Below are 19,287 nucleotides of genomic sequence, written 5' to 3'. Positions count from 1 at the left end.
ATTTTAAGAGAATACTCTGTGGGCCAACCATAAAAGACTACGCCAACAGGTTATGATCTCTGAGCTGAAAGGATCATGGAATTGTGGGGTTACTGATGAGGGGAAGAAGATATTAGCAGTCTAAGAGAGAAAGACTGTAGAGAGAGAGAGAGAGAGAAATTTAGAAACACAGGACAAATGAGAGGTCCTGAATCCCCAGTTTCCTGTGAACTCTGAAACATTGGAATGTAGGACCTGAATACTAAGTAAAGGACTAATTTATGTGTGTATAATTGACCTACTTAAGTCCATTGGAAGCAAGTAAAGTCCCACATGGTGATGTAGGTTCTATTGGCTTTGCAGATATATTTCAACAACCAAAGTTGTTTACTTTTGCAAACAACAGGTTACATCATTGCATGGAAGGTATAAGGCCTCTGTAAATAAGAGAGCAAAGAAACTTTATAAATGATTTTATTTTTTCAGCACAATTATTTCTGCACCTCCCAGGATTCTTTTGCTGGAAGAAGGAGAGCTAGCAATACATTTGGTAGTGACAGCTAAAAAGTGTATAGAGGTAATGATGTATTTTTCAGGTATGTTAATAATAAATTAAGGCTTAATGGTTGCCATATTAATGAGAAAATAATGAGTAGGTTAGTATCCAAAAAAAATAATTGGGTTTTGGCAGTAGACAAGCTGGGATATTAACAGTGAAAAAATTATCTTCATATATTCTACTATATGAAAATTTTGGTGAATAATATTCAATTATGGATTGTAAGAACTTGCATAGCACCTGACATAGAGTATGCATTCAGCAAATGTTTATTAAACTTTACTGCTTTTTAACACAGTAATTTTATTCACCAATAATTTCTGTAATTTGGATTAAAATAGAAATTTGTAAGAGTTTTTTTGGGGGGGGCAGGTTCTTGTAACAGTATATACTTCTAGAGAAACTAGCAGCAGCTCGAGAGAGAAAAGTAAGTGTGTGTAGCTTCTGATAAGTGATTTCAATTCAAATTATTCAGAGATGAACATTTGCTCTGTCTGTATTTATAGTCCCTACTGACAAATGCTCCCAACATCCCCAGTCTCATTCTTTTTCTCTATTTATTTTGGCTTTACAGAGGTTAGGTCTCACATCATGGGAATCTGTGTCTTTTAGTTGCTAAACTTTTCTTCCTTCTTTCACTCTGACCTGGCTAAGAAGAACATGCCAGATGGTAAAAGTGTTTCCTTTCCAGAGCTGAAGAAAGAATCTGGGCTGTAGAGTCAATCAATAGACAAAGCCTTGATGTCAATGGTTTCTTGACTCTCAACTCACCTATTCTCAGGCAGCATAAAGGCCACTTGACAAACATGTTCTGCTTAGCTGTTTAGGTCCTGGTGTTTTACACAAGCTCCTTTCTCTCACTGGGATATTATTAGGACATAACCAGGCTAGAAAGGTTGTAGGAAGCTTTGGAGGTAGGAGGGTAGGATCCAGAAAGGACTGCAGTAAGAAAAAGAGAATTTCCTTTGGTGTACTCCAGAGTTGAAAGGTAGTCCTGAGTTGACTCTAGTCAGGAACCAAGGGTAAACTTGCTTGCTTGGTTCTCTGGTCCTTTTAGGCTCCCCATCTGGGACCAGGATGTGTATCAGGAAGGAAATAAGCCTGAGGTGTGTCCTCTCATTTCTTGCTCATCTAAACTTCAGCTTCCAAGCATCGCACTGTGGTTTTGGGTGGACTCTTGGGCTCCTCTGGTTTTTTATTCATTTTCTTTGATTCCTCATTAGGGTTGCTATCATCGGCCTTCTCCTCTTTTACTACTTTAGTTTCTATCATTTCCTTCTGCTGGTTCTTATTTGTAAAAGGGAATGCTTTCACATACCTGTAGGCATAAACACAAAATTAAAATGAGAGACTTCTATATAACACATAGAACAACAGATAACACTTTGTAAAGACCTACACTGGCATAGTACACTGGGTTCCTTTATTTCAGAGAGATGCTAGCACATGCATGCATGCTCAAATACCTTCACCTATCCTAACCTGAATGGATTCATTTAGATGGGATGGTAGGTTCACAAGCCAAACTTTAGCCTGGTCTTAATACCCTCTCATCAAAAGCAAAGAATTGAAAATCAAATAAAGCATATCCATTTCCTCCTAGATGCTAGTCTTTTCATTTCTTGATATTCAAAGGGACACCTGTTGAGCTATATCTTCAAGCCGGATAACATGCATGTGCTGAAATAGTAGGGAAGTTTGGGTGGTAGGGAGGACAAGTGAGGTGAGGGGGAACATGTTCAGTGTATGAGGACTGCCATCTCCATTTGGAAAAGGGAAATTCTAATAGCGACTTTGGATAAAAACACAAGATAAAGATGCGACAAAAATGATGAGACTGACCATGCGCCAACAACCCCACCTTTTGACGTAGCAAACTGCAAGGCCAGCTGCGGCAGCAAAGAAGAGGAGCGCGAGCACCAGCAGGGCTGTGGGAACACCTGGGGAGACAGAGACAGGGCTTGTCAATCTTCACACAGTCATTGCTGTGGGCTGGTCTTCTTTTTTTTTTTTTTTTTTAACTGTCATTTTAAATCTTTAATCAGATTCCATTCATGATTATCAGTCATAGTACGTGCCATGATTAGCTTTCTATAAACAATTTTGCCTTCTGTGTACAAATTGGTATCAATGAAATAAAAAATAAAACCATATACTAGGCAAAGAATTTTATTTATCTTTGTCTCAAACTTTATTCTTAGGCTTCTTCAGCTTCATTAGCTGCAAAGAATGAATTGTATATAAGCAAAAACTGAAAAGAGCTGCAGTGTCCAGGGGCTTAGGCTTAAAAATATTAGAGATCTAGATTTTACCAGATCCATAAACAAAATTTTAAAAAGCAGTCATAATATAAAATAGCAGCTCCCAGTAACTTCTTCAAGATTTACCTTCTTCAGAAGTTAACTCAATTCAGTTTGCTTCATTCTTGGAAGCCTCATCAAAATTCTCCACAAGATCTGGAACTTCATCATCATCCTCCTCTCCAGTGGCAAGTGGTGCTTTTCCATCCACAGATTGTTTGGGCAGAGCTTCAGCCAGTCTCCTTAAACTGGTGAGACTGTCGGCACCAAGCTGGTTTAAGATGCTGGGGAGCATTTCTGTCAGTTGCTTTGTCTCAGCGTGGCCAGTAATGGTGAAAGTGTTTGCTGCCAGAGATGCCTGAACTTTAGGGTTGTTAAAGTGGATCACTGTTCCTTGATTTGTGAACATATTCACCTCTTCAATACCAGAGATATTGTTTACCCCTAACTTCTTTAAAGAGAACTGAAGTTTTTTGTCATCTGCTGTGGCTGTTCTATGAACCACCTTCTTCTTTCTGCGAGCAGTTCCTTTCCCACCAATGCGCACTTGTGCCTGCAGTTTGGCGAGTTTCTCCTGGCTCATGATAGTTTCTTTCATCTTGTTGGAGCGGAAATGGGGCCGCGCGGGGGACTAGGGTTGGCGCTCAGGTGGTCTCGGGCAGACCAGCTGAGGTTAGGCGCACACACGCGGGGACGCAAGATGGCAGCTAGAGGGCTGGGCTGGTCTTCTTACGACTCGTCCTTACACATGATGGAGACCGCAGACAGAGCAGGGGACGAGCCTCCTCCGTGACCACACAGGGGCCACTTAGGGTGTTAGACCCACACGCACTTCTTTCTTTCTTGCCTATAGAATCCTTGGTCTTGTCTCTCTCACACTGTCCACTCAGTTGCAATATGACAGAGTCCGATCCCTGTCTGTGGCCTTGAAGATGCTAAGTTTGGAGCAAATTAAGTGCAAGACCCTTCCTTTTAAATAGGAAAACCAACTTACTGGTCATAGGCATTTAAGGTGTCTGGATATATTTTTAAAACTTCTGCATATGAATAGATAGTAATTTATTCTGAAAAGTCTTTATATTTTAAAAGTGAAGCTATCTTATTTTATTTTTTTAAATGTAGATTTTTATTACATATCATTCTTGTACATGTATAAGAAGAAAAATAATTGGTTAAGGTCCCCCCAAAACTTCTTCATATTTGGAGTCCATTTGTTTTTCTCAAAATCATTGATATCTGGATATCTCATACAATACAATCCCATGAAAACTTAGGGGACATATATACTTCTTAGAAAAGTGTTTTGCTGTTGTCACTAGAATTTTATTCCAAGCTACTGAAAAGTAAATCTATTTTAGACTCATGGTGGTGGTGGTTTCACTAAGTTGTGTTCGACTCTTTGCGACCCCATGGACTTTAGCCCCTCAGGCTCCTCTATCCATAGAATTTTCCAGGCAAGAATACTGAAGTGGGTTACCATTTCTTTCACCATGGGATCTTCCTGACCCAGGAATCAAATTTGCATCTCCTGCAATGCAGGTAGATTCTCTATTGCTGAGTCACCAGGGATTCCCTTTAGACTCATGATTTTTAGTTTAATCATTAAAGTTCTCTAGAGACCTCAAGTTCTATGAGTATATGAAATTTGAATTTGTATCAAGATTTTATTTGCATTAATATTTGTCAGGTCCTGAGTGCCTAATCTGGATACAGGCTAGTTTCTATGTATTGTCTGTTATATGTGTGCACACACAGACACACACAGACACACACACACACACGCACAATACAGACAGAAAGTTTTTACCTCCAAACCCAACAGCTTCATTCTTGAAGGCTGGTCTATTTTGAATATCTGATTCTCTTTCTGTAGTTATGGTGCTAGTTTCCATAAAAACTTCTGTTATGCAAATTAACTTTCTTTTCCGTGGAGTAGAAGTGGAAGCCAGAGGGGGAGCCACAGTCGTTGTAACATAGTCAGGACCATCAGTAGACAATGCTGAGTGTGTACTGTCACTGACCGTCATTTTTGTTGTGTATGTTGCAGTTTCAGTGTTGAATAAGGGATCATCGGTGGTGATAATTTCTGGAAAGCATGAGTTAATCCAAGTATCTGTCCAGGGAGGGAAAAGTAAAATAAGAAGTATGTATTGAAATAGCCTCCTAAGTGGTCTGTCTGCATCTAATCTTACTTTCCTCCCTTCTCTTTATACTGTAACTGGAATGGTCTTACAAAAATGTGAATCTAATCATATCACTTTCTTCTTTGGAATCCTTCCCTCACTATACTGCTCGGCCTATGAAGTCCTTCATGACCTGGAGCCTGCTGACATGGCCTACCTCACTTGATCAGTCTTTCTCTTATTCCCCTTGCCATAATGGAGTTCCTTCAGTTCTTTGATGTGCTTTCTCTCACATTCAAGTGTTTGACCAGGATGCTTTCTTCACCTGTAAGAAGCCACTTTTTATTAAGCTTTTCTTGTCCTTCAGGTCTCAAACTGACTCTCTTTTCTTAGACAGACTTGAAGGCCAGTCTGGATCCCTTGACTTGCAGTCTTGTACCTCCTGGTATTTCCTCTGTCATGATTCTCACTACACTGCTCCCCACTGGACCATGAGCTCCCTGGAACAGGACTCCTGTCTGTCTTGGTCATCATGGCCTGGGCACTATGCCTGGCACGTAGTACATGCTCAACATTTGATGATTAAAGGAAGGAAGGAAATGTGAAATGAAGAAAGGAGTAGATTGGGAGGCCAAACATACATACCTGACACCACTTCAGGACAAAGATCCACTAAAACCAGATTGGTTGTGGTCATTGAAAAAAAAATGTTTTTAAAGGAGGTGGGGGACAGAGGAGGGATGTTGGTTTTCTCTCCAATCTGTTGAATGTGGTAGAGAGCAAACTAGCATTTGATGAATATCTTACTCTTGAGTCAACCATGGTACTTCATTTACAATTTTATAAAACCCTCATTTGTACAGGAGAAACTGAAATTCAGAGAAATTGAACACCTTGTAAGTGTTAGAGCCATGCAATATATTCCAACATGCATTTGTATCTCTTTTAAATCCCTAGTTATTTGTGAGAGTGGGTAGCATCGGCTGGAATTTTAGCCATAAAGGAAAAGTTATTCTACTATTTTTTTAAATTAAGTAAAATTTACCAGCCAAGTCTGTGGTGAATGTGATAAAACATTTTGACCCCACATGCATTCAGTCAGTGTTTTATACTATTCTTTTTACTTTGAAAAGACTTCTTATTCAAATAGGCATCATCCTTGACCTCTGCCCTGGACTTGGGAAGGCAGCTCTGCTCACCACTATACCAGTAATGCTGCCCTGGACTTTAAGCTACATTTTCTATTCTTGAGCACGTGCTAAGTTCTTCCTTCAAAAAATGAACATTTTTAAATATCAGGGGGGAAGCATACTGAACACGATATACTGTGCTTGGAACTGAAAATATAGAATCAAATAAGGGGGGATTCCTGTTTCCTGGAGAAGTATTTTGATGAGAGTAGGGGGAGATAACTGGGTACTCACAGATGAGATGGTATGAACAGCGTGTGGAGGGTTAATATGCTCATTCAACAAATATTTAATGAGCTCCAACTCTGTGCTAGGCACTAGGGACATAGTGCAAATTAAGACAAAGTGCTTGTTCATAAGGGGCTTATATGTTACTGGAAAGAAGGATATAGATAATAAAAAAAACACAAAATAAGCTAGAAATTTCAGAAGATGATAATTGTTGAGAGGATAATTAAACAGGATCAAACTAGAAGAGGCAGGAATGGGAACAGATATTTTGGATAAGGTGATAAGAGTAAGTCTCCTTGGGGAGGTGATACTTAAGCTGGAACCTGAATGTTAAAAGTAGTGAGTCATTGAAGATCTCAGGCAACAGCATTCCAAGTAAAGAGAACAGGAAGTTCAAGAGCCAGAAAGTGAAGAATCTCGGCATGTTTGATGATAAGAAGGCCAGTAAGGCTGGGATAGAGCTCCAGCTCCTCTAATATGGAAGAGGATATCCCAGTCAGTCAAAATAGCGTGACCCAAGATTCCAGAAATTTGAAAGTGTAGGCATGTCAGAAAATGACAGGGCACACAGTGTGGCTGGCGTGCAGGGTGTGTCTATGTTGGCAGCATGAAAGACTGCAAGGAGGAGATGAGACTGGCAAGATAGGTGGGAGAGTATTAAGAGTTAAAACTGCCATGGTAAAGAATTTGGAATTTGTTCTGTAGGAGAAGAAATTTTCAACTGGAGTCAGCAAATTTTCCAAAACTGATAGATAGAAGTGCTCATCTACACCCAGTTTTATGTAAAAAAAGTCTTCATAGTTCATGTTAGATTCTCAGGTGAAAAGCCGACCCAAAGCTCTGGAGCAGAGGAGGATGTGTGTGGAGGATGAAATAGAGATGAGAGAGTAAACACAGTCATTGTTACTTAATTTTCAGGAGCCAACAAAGAGGTTATTGCAATTGCACAGAAATAGGAGAATCCAGAGTATCTGGAATTCTAGAACTTACATCTTAGAGATCTCGGTGAGAGAGACGGTTCTCAACTCTGACTGCAGGTTAGAATCATTTGGGGAACTTCGAAGACATGTTCATTTGAAGGACCCACCCTGGGCCTGAAATGTTACTGTCACGTGGTAATCACCAGGAAAGGTGACGACGAAGTCACCCAAGGTCCAAGATTTAAATCCTAGCTCTGCCCCTTAGTGACTGTTGACACAGCAGAGCACACTTAAGTTACTTTTCCTGGAAAGTAGTAGTGGTACCCTTGTGTGATTTCACCGAGGAGTAGTGACACTGTAAGTGTCTAGCATAATCTATGACCTGATCTGTAAGATCTATAAGAATTGGTTTCCTTTGACTCCCTGCTCATTAAGGTTAGGCAAAGGCTGCCATGTGAGGGAGCAGCAGCAATCCGATTCCTTACCAGTTGAGGGCACAGTGTGTCTCACACAGAAGTGATAGGACCTGGGTCTTTTTCCCTCCAAACAGTAAATATAATTTCTCTAGAATATGCCAAATCCTTTGATAGACTATTAAACACAGTGTGGTTGGCGTACAAGAGGAAAGATTAGGAATCAGGGGTACAGAAAGAATTCCTGAAGAAGGAAGTCTTTATTCAGACTTGAATAAAGAATACAAGTCAGTTAGGTGATGAGAGGATAAGCATTGTGGCAGAGGGAACAGCGTGAAACCCATGGTGCATGCCAAGCATTAAAAGCACTTTGGTCTGATCCCCAAAGCTCACAAAGACAGCAGTAAGAAGATAACGTCCGGAGTCAGGTTTCAGGTTACTCTGATCCTCAGAGCCTGTAAGATAGCAATAAAAAAGAAAGCTACAAAAACAAAGAAGCATAAGATAAATCCAGGTCAGTGGTAAGATGAGGGCTAGGATAACTCTGATTCTCACAAAGATGGCAAATAGAAGCAAGTGAAACTAATTTATTTTAAAAGGGTAGCAAATTTTCTCAAGTCACTTTTTTTGTTGTTGTTATTTCAGATTTTAATTTTTATTTATTTATTTATTTATTTTAAATTTATTTTTTATATATAATTCTCTGACAGTACATTCTCAGAGAGATACCTTCTGAGGACTAAAAAATGCAAATGAACTGCAAATTCCATTCAGTAGGTTTATTATCTTAATAATGTTGTTTTTATAATTTTGAAAATATTATAGGATAAAAAATATATTAATATTATTTATTGAAAATAATAATTTTCCATGTAAGAGAAAAAAGATGCCAGTGTATATACATATGCACATATATATTCCTAGTTGCCCACTAAAAAGGGCTGAGAAGTAATGAAAATGAGAGTATTAATTAGAACAACTTGCATGCAGATTTTGGTTTCTAATTAACCTTCCCTATTAAAAAGTTCTCTTGGAGAAATAGCTATAAATGGCTGATTCCATGTCTAGGATAAAGGAAGTACAAAGTGAGCCTGTGACATGTTATTATGACAGAATGCAATGACTTGCTCAAATACTAATGGGATGAAGGACACAAAAGTCAACTAGCAGGGGTTTCCACTTGCCAAATGTGGAACAATTTGAGCATCAAAAAGAATAAAGTGATAATAATTGTAAAATTGATGACAACATATTGAACACACAGACTAAGTAAAATGCTATGCATCCATGTGATTATAGTATTAGTACTATATGAATTATAGCATTGGGGGAGGGAGAAGATATGTGTGTGTGTGAAAGAGAGAGATTCTTCTTTATCAAAGAATGCTAGCTAATAGATGTAGAAGGAAGAACGTATTTAGAAAATTCACATTTTGTAGCCCTGCATGTAACTGATTCCAGCAAGGATCATCAATGTCTGCTTGAACTATTAGGTAAAATATGATTGGGGGTATGCATGGTGCCAAAATATCACACTAGAGGTTCCCTCTTCATTGCCAAAGGGAAAACAAATCTGAGTTCATTAGGGAGGTCCAGCAGTCACCATCTTATTCAGATGATCAAAGTCAGCATGTTAATAGTGGGATGTACTGACATTTAGTGCCTTTTGTCGGGATATGATCTAAAGTACACAATATCTGACCTATCAAGTATTTTTGCCCAAACTAGTAACTGTGTGTCTAATCAAGCCCCTATACTTAACTCTAAGTATATAGAAAGCATAGAGAATGGAAGTATAAGTTAAATGAAACCATGAGGAAACACGCAAACCTGAGTCATCTCCCTGGACTTCTTTTCGTTTAGTCCAGAGGACTGGGTGTTTGTTTATCACACTGACAGCTGGCAGGAAGGGCGGGCATTTGAAAGGCCAGGCCCTCTGACAGACGTGCACGGGCTGTCATATAAGCAGGCAAACAAACCACCAATTCCCCAGCCAAAAGTGATAGGTGGATGAGGTGGGGAGAGGAGGATCGTGGAAAAAGTTGGTAAAAAGCTTATGTTCTAGTCTTTACATAGCTGGAAGCTCACTGTAAGACTTTGAACAAGGCAAACCTCCATTCTGAGCAATAGTCATTTCATCTGCGAAGTAAGGGAAGTGAAAAATCTCAAGACTTTTTGAGGCCAAGGCCCCATAGTTCATAGAATCGCTTGGATCTAATTGCTGCCTTTGGGCAACAGAACATTGCTGGTGCAATTTTACCTCCTGGATCTTAGAGAATGACCACTGAGCCACTGACCTTTAGAAGGTCAGATTTATGAGTATGTGTGAAAAGTAATAAACGAGACAGAGGTTCTTATGATAAGTGGAGAACAAGTGTTTAGTCAAAAGCTTTCTCAGAAGTTACTTAGGTAAAGCACTTGGGCTAAGGCAGCCAAGGGTTTCCAGCAAGGTTAAAGGGATGACCGTGAGCAAATCAGTTCTATTTTCTAGTTTCAATTCCTTCCTTCATAAAATGAAAATCGGGTCTTGTTCTTAAAAACATCTAATGTAGCATTTGAACTTCCACTCCTGTAAAGGAATGTGAGATAAACGAAGGAGATCTGTGTGTGAGTCTTCATAGTAAGGAAATCTTAGACCATGTACTTACGTCCTCTAACCTAAGCTTTTTCATTTGCAAAATAGGGATGATAAAGCATACCTCCTATGGACATTGTCAAGGTTTAGTGAGATAAATTAGTATATTGCTTTGTCCATTGGGTGTTTCCTTCCCTTCTTCCTGTTTGTCTTGTGGGATGCGAGGAGGGGATGGAGCCTCTAGGGGTACCCTCTCCCTATATTGCCAATCTGTCATATTTCCCCTAAATTTTTCTTCTGAGGGGGACACTGCCACCTCTAGCCTTGTCAAAGAGGCAGTCTTGGGAGGATTCAATGGGCATCACCGAGACTGCTTCTGCTGCTGCTCAGGCTTACTCTTCTCAGACTGGTCATGGTGGTGGTGGGTTAGTTGCTATCATGTCCAACTCTTGTGACTCCATGGACTGAAGCCTGCCAGGCTCCTCTGTCCATGGGATTTCCCAGGAAAAAATACTGGAGTGAGTTGCCGTTTCCTTTGCCAGGGGATCTTCCCGACCTTGGGATCAAACCTGCATCTCCTGCTTTGCAGGCAGATTCTTTACCTCTGAGCCACCAGAGAAGTCCTGGTTATAGAGTTATTGAAATCCAGACAAAACACACCACGTGGAGAGACCGCGTATCTAACTCACCAGATGAGTTGTGACAGTAGGCCCTGTGCCTACTGCCGAGTGAACTTCTCCAAATCACGACGCCTACCCCACTCTTCCCACACTTGGGGTTGGAGATAATTCGAGGGATGACCACGAACTGATTTTTAACCCATCCATAGCTGTAACAGAATATGCATGAATTGAACAGATACATAGATCTCTTGTTGCTGAACAAGAACACAGAGCCAACAAAGCTCCCACAGTGATTGTGAGTGTGTTTCTCACCTGCAAGTCTCAAAGCCAAATTTCCGCGCTTCTTCAACCTGGTCTTGGCTGGCCAAAGTGAGTCCCACAAGCCTACAGGCCTCCTGGGCTTCTGTGAAATTCAGAAGCGGCTGTGTCTTTTTGGTTACTAGGGTGACCCCCATGATTCTGCATGGTCCTGAGATGGAAAGTTCTGCAAAGGAATCACAAAGCCCCTCAGTGTGCTGTGTCCTGTCTCAGCCCTCGGACTCTCCTTCTGAGTAGAGCCTCACTGTCAACACGGCAGCTGGGACTGGAGTTCAGAAATAACAGGACACAGATAAGGCAGGTAGGTGCTAGCCTGGATCCATGCTGTACCTCTCACCGGTCCAAGTCCATCCCCCCTCACTGAGTTCAGGTGCCTTGTTCATTACATGGAGACTTTGGCTCCTAGTTCCTGGGCAAAGGCAAGTCTTGGGGATGCAGCTGCTGCAAACCTCTTTGGAGTCTATAAAATGAGGGGTCTGAGACTCTGAGAAAGATGAAATCCAGGGCTCTGCGTAAACACGATAGCAGTACTCCCAACTAGTGTGGGTTGGAGACAGCACTATTTCTGAGATGGGCTGAAAAATGTTGTACTTGTTATAATAGAATGTGATCTTTCTCAGTCCCAGGTCATCTCTGACCATTGGGGGGCAGGCTTACGCAGAAGTTCCTGAAGGAGTCAGGTAGTAAAGCTTGCATGGCAGAGAAACTAAATAAAGGAAATGGAGTTTTAGAGTCAGACCTGGAATCTAGCATAGATTGCTTGTCAGCTCTGTGAATTTAGGCTGGTTACTTCATGTGTTTGAGCCTCAGTTTCCATATTTAGAAAACTGAAAGAACAACAGTATCTACTGTACAAGGTGGTGGTGGTTTAGTCACTAAGTTGTGTCCGACTCTTGTGACTCCATTGACTGTAGCCCACTAGGCTCCTCTGTCCATGGGATTCTCCAGGCAAGAATGCTGCAGTGGGTTGCCATTTCCTTCTGCAGGGGATCTTCCCAGCCCAGGAATCAAACCTGGGTCTCCTGGATTACAGGCAGATTCTTTACCAACTGAGCTACAAGAGAAGCCCGCAGCATAGGGTGGTGAAAGTTAAATGAGTTAACTCAAATAAAAGTGCTTAGCACAGTGCCTGTCACATAGTAGGTGCTCAATAAATAATAACATAGTTTCATTATGTCATCTTCAAAGCACTTTAGTTTTAGTTTGCTAATGATTGATCTCCCTGGGGAAGCTGAGGCAGTTGAACAGTTAAGATGTGAATAATATCTTACTCAAAATCTAATGAATCGAGAGTTCTGTTCATCCCTTTTCTCCGGATTCTGGGATTTATAGACCTGTATGAAGTTGCAAAGTTGCATTGCATTCAGGTACTTCATTCCTACTGGGCTTCACCCTCGAAAGTTCATGAAAGGGCATTTCCTGAGTAATTACTTAAACACAGATCTGTGCGTTGGATGCCTAGTCAAATGTTTGACCACTGTCCAAGTTGGTGTTTAAAGGAAGTTTCTTCTTGCAAACATGCAGAGAGCATTTCTAAGTACTCCAGGCAACCTTGCTGTGAAGCAGAGGACTGGGGGAAAGAAAATTAATATGACGTATGGCATTTGTGGATAGTCTTATTTGCTTCCAGACTCTGCTCTTGCCAAAAGAGAGACTAGAGAGCCAGCACCCATTATGAGTGTTTGTGACAGAACAGCTTCTTATGACTGTGTTCACTAATGCTAATACCTACACCAGCATTGATATTAATACTAATGCCAATGTTAATTCCAACTTCTATCATCTGTATATGACACTCTGTGCCAAACCCTGACTCTTCTGACAGAAAATTGAATTTCAGGGAGATAAGCAACTTTCTCAACCCAAGGCTACAGAGCATTTAGGTGGAAGTTTGGAGGCACAAATCCAACCATGATTGATTCGAAAATCTCAGTTCTTAACTAGGACACTGTTCTGCTTCTCACTGTGCAATGGGGAGAAGATACACACACACAGAGCTAGAACTCAACTCTTGCAACACACCATTTGTCCTGGAATTTGGCTCATTTAACTCATGAGCTTGCTTATAGCAGCGTCTTTGGGAATACTTATAGAGAAGGTACTAATTACACTGTAAAGTGGTCTTGATGCTCTCTCATCACACATCATTTTTACTCTAAATATTATTGTTATGAGTAACGACAATAGACCTAGCTTTGACCATTTCTTCTCTTGCTAATTGGCTGTGTAACCTTGGGGAAGTGTTCTCAGCTGTGAAAGAGGGGTGGTTATATCTTTATAGAATATTTGTCAGAATTTTTAAATATATAACTTGTACCTAGTGGAGGCTGGGTGCATAAGTGGGCAGTTGACAAATATTCATAGATTTTATGCTTTCCTATGTAAGGACAAAAACAGGGAGCTGGAAACTAAGGGATCCTCCAGTAACCCCTTCCTTAAGTTTTCTTAGAAAATTGCAAGTATCATAGAAAGAGTATATACCTAGGAATCAGACAGAGCTGAATTCAGACCCAAGCTTTATTATTTACTGATTTTATGACATTAGGCAAGTTGCTTGGCCTCACTGAGCCAGTTCCTTCATCTATAAAATGTATTCTTAAGAAATATATATGCATACATTTCTTTTATATATATTTTACATACTGTATACACAATATATAAAAATAGGCCCTCAAAAATACTAGTGCCCACTCCCATCCACTTACCTTCATCAAGCACCTCTTCCCTAATCATGGCTCTGGATAACTTTCAGTTGTTTACAAAATTTTAATTTCCTTAGGAAAATTTTGCCATTATTGAGGATGGTCCGAAGAGTGTGATGAATCAGGGTCAAAGGACAATTTCCATAATAGTTTGAGTATTAATGACAGTATTTTGGGGAAAAGTGAAGAATCTCCCCAGGGGGATGTCAAATAAGTTTGTTACTTTCAACTTATTTGAAAGTAACATATTCTGGCATTTGAAAAAAAAAATCAATTCTGTAACTCTAACCTTTATGAAATGGAATGCAACAATATCTAAATCAAGTCTGGGGGTCTGTTCCCAACATATTTTATACTTTAGAACATCTCCCAACAGAGGAACACATAATTTTCCTGTTAAAGTGCTCGTATTTTCATTTGCCCAGAGCTGTAATGAGTGATTTGTGGTCAAATTTTTATTTTTATTTTTTTGCCTACAGTGCAGAGTGAAGTTACCAGTTAGGCATCTCAAAAGCCCAGAAATCATTTAAGTCATTCCTTTGGTAGGGAGCTGATAGCTAATTTTCAAACTTGTATTTTTTTTCAGGTTTTTTTTGTTATTGTTGTTAATTTGGTGTTTACTGCATATTAAAAATGTATGCATCCCATGATAGTGTAGTAAAACTAAAATTAAAACAATCACACTGACACTTCCAAAGACATAAAACAGGCCAATATTCTGTGAAAGTTAACCATTTCCCAGGCTTCATGATTGCTTAAAGTTTTTCACAATCATTCTTTGCTCCTTAAATGAAGCACTTTTAAAATCAAGTGATATCTCTTCATTGTGTCAAAATATTTTCATTAAAAATATCCCATAGCCAAAAATAAAAGTCAAGATAACATAAAGGTAAGTGAGAATCATTTTGGTGAAGCTGACAATATGGTGAAAACATTTCTGCCAGGACAATCCTACCAATGAGATCTTCCATTGACACTGAGGGCCACCCCCACCCCAGAAATTCAATCAAGAACTTAGTAGACTTTGGACAATATGCAGCATCTTGCTGTGCCTCAGGCTGGACATCTAGTAAGAAACCTACCTTCTGAGCGGAGAGAGCCTTGGACCAGGAGCCTTGTGGTCCAGATGGAGGCAAGAAGCAACCCCAGACTGAAGAACTTGGCCATTGTGCCAGCACCTTCAGAGCCAGAGAAGTAGGTCAGATGAGCACTGGTAGTATCAAAGGCAGACGATAATCACCAGTGGATGGAGACTTCTGGAAATATGTGGGGCCCCCACTGCTCTGCTTCATAACCGAGACATCCGGATTTCCCTGCTTTCAAGCTTCTGACTTGTCAAGGTCACTAGGGGGAAATGAGTGACGTCCTTGAAAGCCCAGGCTGTACTTTGTGGAAGGCTTTCTGGAAAATTTAGCTAATGCTGACTCAGAAAACACACAAATGAGGAAGGCAGATAGCACAGGGTGAACTGCTGGAGGTTTCCCCAATTCTCATATCCCCTGCCACCACCCATGTCCCCCACCAGCTCAGTTCCTACCTGGTTCATGTTACTGTCTGTGTAGCTGCTCATTTATATCCGTGTAGGAATGTCACTGTCTCTAAAGGGGACAAAACATGGATTATGCTTCTTTTCCTCCTATGATCAGTGGGTTTTTTTTTTTTTTAATCCCCCAACTGCATATCCTTGTGATCTGTAGGGAAATGAGGCTAAGACTCATGAAGACAAATGATTATTTAAATACCAAGGACAGAATCCTCATGCTCCCTTTTGAGATTTCTTTATCATTTGAAATGTTTACCCCACCATAGGTGATTCCTGCTTCAAATAAATCAGACACATTGAAGATTCATACAAAACATGACTAGGGTGGCAATTTATAAAATCAGTAATACTTTACAATAGTAATCACCACAGAGGTCCTTTATATAACTTTCTCTTTAACAACTTCTCGTATTCTGGTAGGTGAAAATTCAACTCAGACTTCCCCTTTTTTGTTCGATGAGTGTGAGATTTTTCTGCACATGTACGAGCAGTCTGAATGCTCTCTTTTCCCAGCTAGAGTTTCAGTGGTTTGTCTTCCATGGTAATTATGCGATTCTGGCTTGAGAGTAATGCCTTGAGCAAAAGGTTATTAGTTTTCTCCAAAAGGAATGTCATTTTCAGGAACAGTGTACAGGGACGTCCCTGGTGGTTGCAGTGTTTAAGATACCACGCTTCCAATGCAGGGGATGAGGGTTGGATCTTTGGTTGGGGAACTAAGACCCCATGTGACTCGAGTGTGGCAAAAAAAAAAAAAAGAGAGAGAGAGAGGAGTAGTATATGGGTAACTGCTGAAGCCTGGCTTGGAGAATTTTGAGCATTACTTTACTAGCGTGTGAGATGAGTGCAATTGTGCAGTAGTTTGAGCATTCTTTGGCATTGCCTCTCTTTGGGATTGGAATGAAAACTGACCTTTTCCAGTCCTGTGGCCACTGCTGAGTTTTCCAAATTTGCTGACATATTGAGTGCAGCACTTTCACAGCATCATCTTCCAGGATTTGAAACAGCTCAACTGGAATTCCATCACCTCCACTAGGTTTGTTCATAGTGATGCTTTCTAAGGCCCACTTGACTTCACATTCCAGGATGTCTGGCTCTAGGTGAGTGATCACACCATCATGATTATCTGGGTTGTGAAGCTCTTTTTTGTACAGTTCTTCTGTGTATTCTTGCCACCTCTTCTTAATATCTTCTGCTTCTGTTAGGTCCATACCATTTCTGTCCTTTATCGAGCCCATCTTTGCATGAAATGTTCCCTTGGTATCTCTAATTTTCTTTAAGAGATCTCTAGTCTTTCCCATTCTGTTGTTTTTCTCTATTTCTTTGCACTGATCACTGAGGAAGACTTTCTTATCTCTCCTTGCTGTTCTTTGGAACTCTGCATTCAGGTGCTTAGAACTCTGAACTTCCAGATGTTCAAGCTGGTTTTAGAAAAGGCAGAGGAACTAGAGATCAAATTGCCAACATCCCCTGGATCACCGAAAAAGCAAGAGAGTTCCAGAATAACATCTATTTCTGCTTTATTGACTATGCCAAAGCCTTTGACTGTGTGGATCACAAGAAACTGTGGAAAATTCTGAAAGAGATGGGAATACCAGACCACCTAACCTGCCTCTTGAGAAATCTGTATGCAGGTCAGGAAGCAACAGTTAGAACTGGACATGGGACAACAGACTGGTTCCAAATAGGAAAGGAGTACATCAAGGCTGTATATTGTCACCCTGCTTATTTAACTTCTATGCAGAGTACATTGTTAAAAATGCTGCACAGGATGAAGCACAAGCTGGAATCAAGACTGCCGGGAGAAATATCAATAACCTCAGACATGCAGATGACACCACTTTTATGGCAGAAAGTGAAGAGGAGCTAAAGAGCCTCTTGATGAAAGTGAAAGAGCAGAGTGAAAAAGCTGGCTTAAAGCTCAACATTCAGAAAATGAAGATCATGGCATCTGGTCCCATCACTTCATGGGAAATAGATGGGGAAACAGTGGAAACAGTGTCAGACTTTATTTATTGGGGGCTCCAAAATCACTGCAGATGGTGACTGCAGCCATGAAATTAAAAAACACTTACTCCTTGGAAGGAAAGTTATGACCAACCTAGAGAGTATATTGAAAAGCAGAGATATTACTTTGCCAGCAAAAGTCCATCTAGTCAAGGCTATGGTTTTTCCAGTGGTCATGTATGGATATGAGAGTTGGACTGTGAAGAAAGCTGAGCATCGAAGAATTGATGCTTTTGAACTGTGGTGTTGGAGAAGACTCTTGAGAGTCCCTTGGACTGCAAGGAGATCCAACCAGTCCATCCTAAAGGAGATCAGCCCTGGGTGTTCTTTGGAAGGACTGATGTTGACGCTGAAACTCCAATACTTTGGCCACCTCATGCGAAGAGCTGAACCTGATGATGGGAGGGATTGGGGACAGGAGGAGCAGGGGACGATGGAGGATGAGATGGCTGGATGGCATCACCGACTTGATGGACATGAGTTGGAGTGAACACTGGGAGTTGGTGATGGACAGGGAGGCCTGGCATGCTGTGATTCATGGGATCACAAACAGTCGGACACGACTGAGTAACTGAACTGAACTGAACTGAACTGAACTGCCATGAGTAACTAGTTCTTTCCTCTACAAATGGTATTGGTCATGAAGTTAGATATTGGTGTGGAAGATACCAATATGAAAGGAGAATCTGCTCTGCACAGGCATAGAGCACTTCTACGTAAATAGGCTTTGTTTGTGCTCATCTAGTCATGTTGGACTCTTTGCAGCCCCATGGACTGTAGCCTGCCAGGTTCTTCTGTCCATGGAATTTTCCAGGCAAGAATATTGGGGTGGGTTGCCATGCCTCCTCCAGGGCATCTTCCTGACCCAGGGATCCAACCAATATCTCTTGCATCTCCTGCATTGGCTGGTGGATTCTTTACCACTAGTGCCACCTGAGAAGCCCAGAGACCAGGGGACTTACCTTAATATACCTTAAATAGCTGTAGTTTAGACCTCATTACTTGGGTGAGCACAAGACCTAGGCTACAGGGACCTCAGAAACCAAATGACTCTATCACCATGGAGCCAGGGAGACAGGAAAACAGGAATTGTGTCCTCTTCATCATTATCCTTAAAGCTAGCATCACACCTGAAAGAGAGTTAGCCTTCAAGCACCTGATAAAGTATTACAAAGAGGAAGAAGGAAGGGAGACAGGAAAGGAAAAGAGAATTAGGAAAGGATCTCCCTATTCAGGTCAACTGCACTATGCAAAATAACAGGAGTGATGTCTCACATTCAAAAGTTCCAGGGAGTGAGGCGTAGGGGAGGTACTTTAGACATTCTGTCAACCGTAGTTCCCTACCTTCATTTAGATCCTGATTCTGCTTCCTAGGAGAAAGGCCCGTGTCCCATATCCACTGTTCTCTGTAGCTCTTCATTGGATAGAAACTTCCTTGGCCACATTTGCAGTGGGAGTTGCAAATTCCTCCAAGGCTTCTTGTGGGTAGCACAGCTTGTACAGTCTGCTTTCTGCTGATGTAAGCTTAGGATGCCAAAAGTTGTTTTCTAACTTAACAATTGAAGGAGTTTTTAGTCGTGGCTTGTATCTCTTTGTAAATACTACTCCTTCCCAAACTTAGGATTCTGGTCTATTTGCTTCCATTTGATTTCACATGCCAGTAATCATACCCCAAATCCTTTCCCAGTCACAGTTCTCAAGATGTTTTTTTTTTTTTTAATCTCAGCCCCATGCCCCTCTCTAATTTAGTGGTGGCTATTGAAGTTCATTTGAAACCACAGATGGAAGGACCATATCCTGGCTCTGA

General features: G+C 40.8%; 2 protein-coding genes across 2 annotated transcripts; both read right to left on the bottom strand.

Moving 5' to 3' along the window:
* Positions 1 to 437: 437 nt before the first annotated feature.
* Positions 438 to 15,295, bottom strand: LYVE1 (lymphatic vessel endothelial hyaluronan receptor 1). Its single transcript, XM_040258386.1, has 6 exons — positions 15,016 to 15,295; positions 11,226 to 11,397; positions 10,980 to 11,119; positions 4,646 to 4,951; positions 2,400 to 2,478; positions 438 to 1,856 (listed from the first exon to the last, which is right to left on the bottom strand). Exons 1-6 carry the CDS (start codon positions 15,098 to 15,100, stop codon positions 1,670 to 1,672), a joined length of 969 nt encoding a protein of 322 aa, XP_040114320.1. The 5' UTR covers positions 15,101 to 15,295; the 3' UTR covers positions 438 to 1,669.
* LOC120876463 (transcription factor BTF3-like) lies at positions 2,692 to 3,553 on the bottom strand. Its single transcript, XM_040258387.1, has one exon. It carries the CDS (start codon positions 3,434 to 3,436, stop codon positions 2,948 to 2,950), a length of 489 nt encoding a protein of 162 aa, XP_040114321.1. The 5' UTR covers positions 3,437 to 3,553; the 3' UTR covers positions 2,692 to 2,947.
* Positions 15,296 to 19,287: the final 3,992 nt, after the last annotated feature.

Source organism: Oryx dammah, unplaced genomic scaffold (assembly GCF_014754425.2).
Source record: "Oryx dammah isolate SB20612 unplaced genomic scaffold, SCBI_Odam_1.1 HiC_scaffold_17, whole genome shotgun sequence".
Lineage (NCBI taxonomy): Eukaryota > Metazoa > Chordata > Mammalia > Artiodactyla > Bovidae > Oryx > Oryx dammah.
Note: the sequence above shows the minus strand (reverse complement) of the source record. Positions and strands in the feature narration are given on the sequence as shown.